General features: G+C 38.3%; 1 protein-coding gene across 1 annotated transcript in view; it reads left to right on the top strand.

The window, feature by feature from the left end:
- The window catches only part of LOC106867680 (dynein axonemal heavy chain 6-like), a 319,316-nt gene that overhangs the window by 307,880 nt on the left and 9,442 nt on the right, over positions 1-1,994 (top strand). Inside the window, exon 71 of the mRNA XM_052973027.1 lies at positions 1,190-1,375. Within this exon, the coding sequence (XP_052828987.1) occupies positions 1,190-1,375 (186 nt within the window). The remainder of the gene's footprint in view (positions 1-1,189; positions 1,376-1,994) is intronic.

Genomic DNA, 1,994 nt, shown 5'->3' with positions numbered 1-1,994 from the left:
ATGTGCGGGCGACACATGATATCTTTCGTGCGAGATCGTTGCCAGTGCCCATGGACTGGCTCTTGTGCGGGTGGCACATAAAAGACACCATTTCGAGCGTGGCCGTTTTCGTGCGGGTGACACGTAAAAGCACCCACTACACTCTCTGAGTGGTTGGCGTTAGGAAGGGCATCCAGCTGTAGAAACTCTGCCAAATTAGATTGGAGCCTGGTGTTGCCATCCGGTTTCACCAGTCCTCAGTCAAATCGTCCAACCCATGCTAGCATGGAAGGCGGACGTTTAAACGATGATTTAAACGATGAATTGTTGCAGCTTGTCAATGTCATGTCAAAGCTGAAAACATGTGCATTAGAAACATCAAGGACAAATGGACAAATGGTAGTGGTGAAAGATTACTAACTTAATGATGATAGCAATGAACTTTGCCCCTGACATTCATCTGCCCACAGGCAAGACAAAACTAACTTCCAGTCTGTACGTCAATCAACTAATATACAACTGTTGAAAAAATACATTTAGCAACAAAATATGCTACCTTTTAGAACAGGCCACTCCAATGTGATCATTGAAAAACTGTTCTTATGTACAATGCACTGTGTAATATTACTGGATAAACATATAATAAATACATACACACTCACACACACATATATGATCTGGCTTGATTTAATTTAAGTTTATGCATCACAATTATGCAATTACATATTTGGTGGTGTTTATCATAATGCAACAAATGTTGAATACAATTGATCTATGAACTGTATGTAAAATTACGTTTTTCTGTTTTAATGATGTGTGTGTGTGTGTGTGTGTGTAGTTTAAAGATCCAATAGAGGTAGAATCAGCCAAAAAAGTACTCCAATAGTTTCATGCTTTTATGATACTTTTAACTAGGCATATTTGTAACTTCAAGTAATCTAGTTAAAGTATCATAAAAGCATGACACTATTAGTAGCTCTTTCAGTTATGTATTAAATTCACACACACACACAAACACACACACACACACACACACACACACACACACACACACACACACACACACACACACACACACACACACATACATACACTCACCTACACATTCTAATTGGAAGCGCAGTAACATTTTCTAAAAGCCTATAATGTTTAGTAATGTTCTGATTGACTATAAATCTTAATTAACATTTATAATCAAGGCAATTAACAGACTGTTTTTTTTTCTACTTTAGGTTTTCTAACTGGAGTTTTACAGAACTACGCACGCAAATACAATCTAGCTATCGACCAACTCAATTTTAACTTCACTGTATTACCAGTTTATCGTCATCAAAAAGATTATATCCATGCTCTCACAACGATGACATTTGGAGAAGAACTAGATATTGATAAGGATGTAAGTCACAGGTGTTGTCTATTTTTTGTTATGTTAATTAGTTAAAGATGATCATCTTCATCATCATCATCCTCCTCTTCCTCCTCATCATCACCATTTAACAGCCACTTTCCAACCTTGCATGGGTCAGACAGATTTTGTTTAGACAGATTTTCTACTAGTAGACGACATCCTGTTTGTCAGCCCTTAACAGTTTCCAAGCAAGGAAGTATTTACACAAGCTTTCCCATGGAAGACTGAAAACAAACAATGTTATTTGTATCATGGTGGTAACCATCGCACATACATATTTACACACTCACACACATGGTGGGCTTCCTTCAGTTTCTTTTTTCTTTAATGCCCCCAAGGGGCTACACACAGAGGGCACAAACAAGGACAGACAAAAGGATGAAGTCGATTATATTGACCCCAGTGCATAACTGGTACTTAATTTATCGACCCCGAAAGGATGAAAGGGAACGTCAACCTCAGCAGAATTTGAACTCAGAACGTGATGACTGATGAAATACCACTAAGCATTTTGCCTGGCATGCTAATGATTCTGCCAGCTCACCACCTTAATAATAATCCTTTCTACTAAAGGTACAAGGCCTGAAATTTGTGGGAAGGGAACCAG

This window comes from Octopus bimaculoides, chromosome 14, assembly GCF_001194135.2.
Source record: "Octopus bimaculoides isolate UCB-OBI-ISO-001 chromosome 14, ASM119413v2, whole genome shotgun sequence".
Taxonomy (NCBI): domain Eukaryota; kingdom Metazoa; phylum Mollusca; class Cephalopoda; order Octopoda; family Octopodidae; genus Octopus; species Octopus bimaculoides.
Note: the sequence above shows the minus strand (reverse complement) of the source record. Positions and strands in the feature narration are given on the sequence as shown.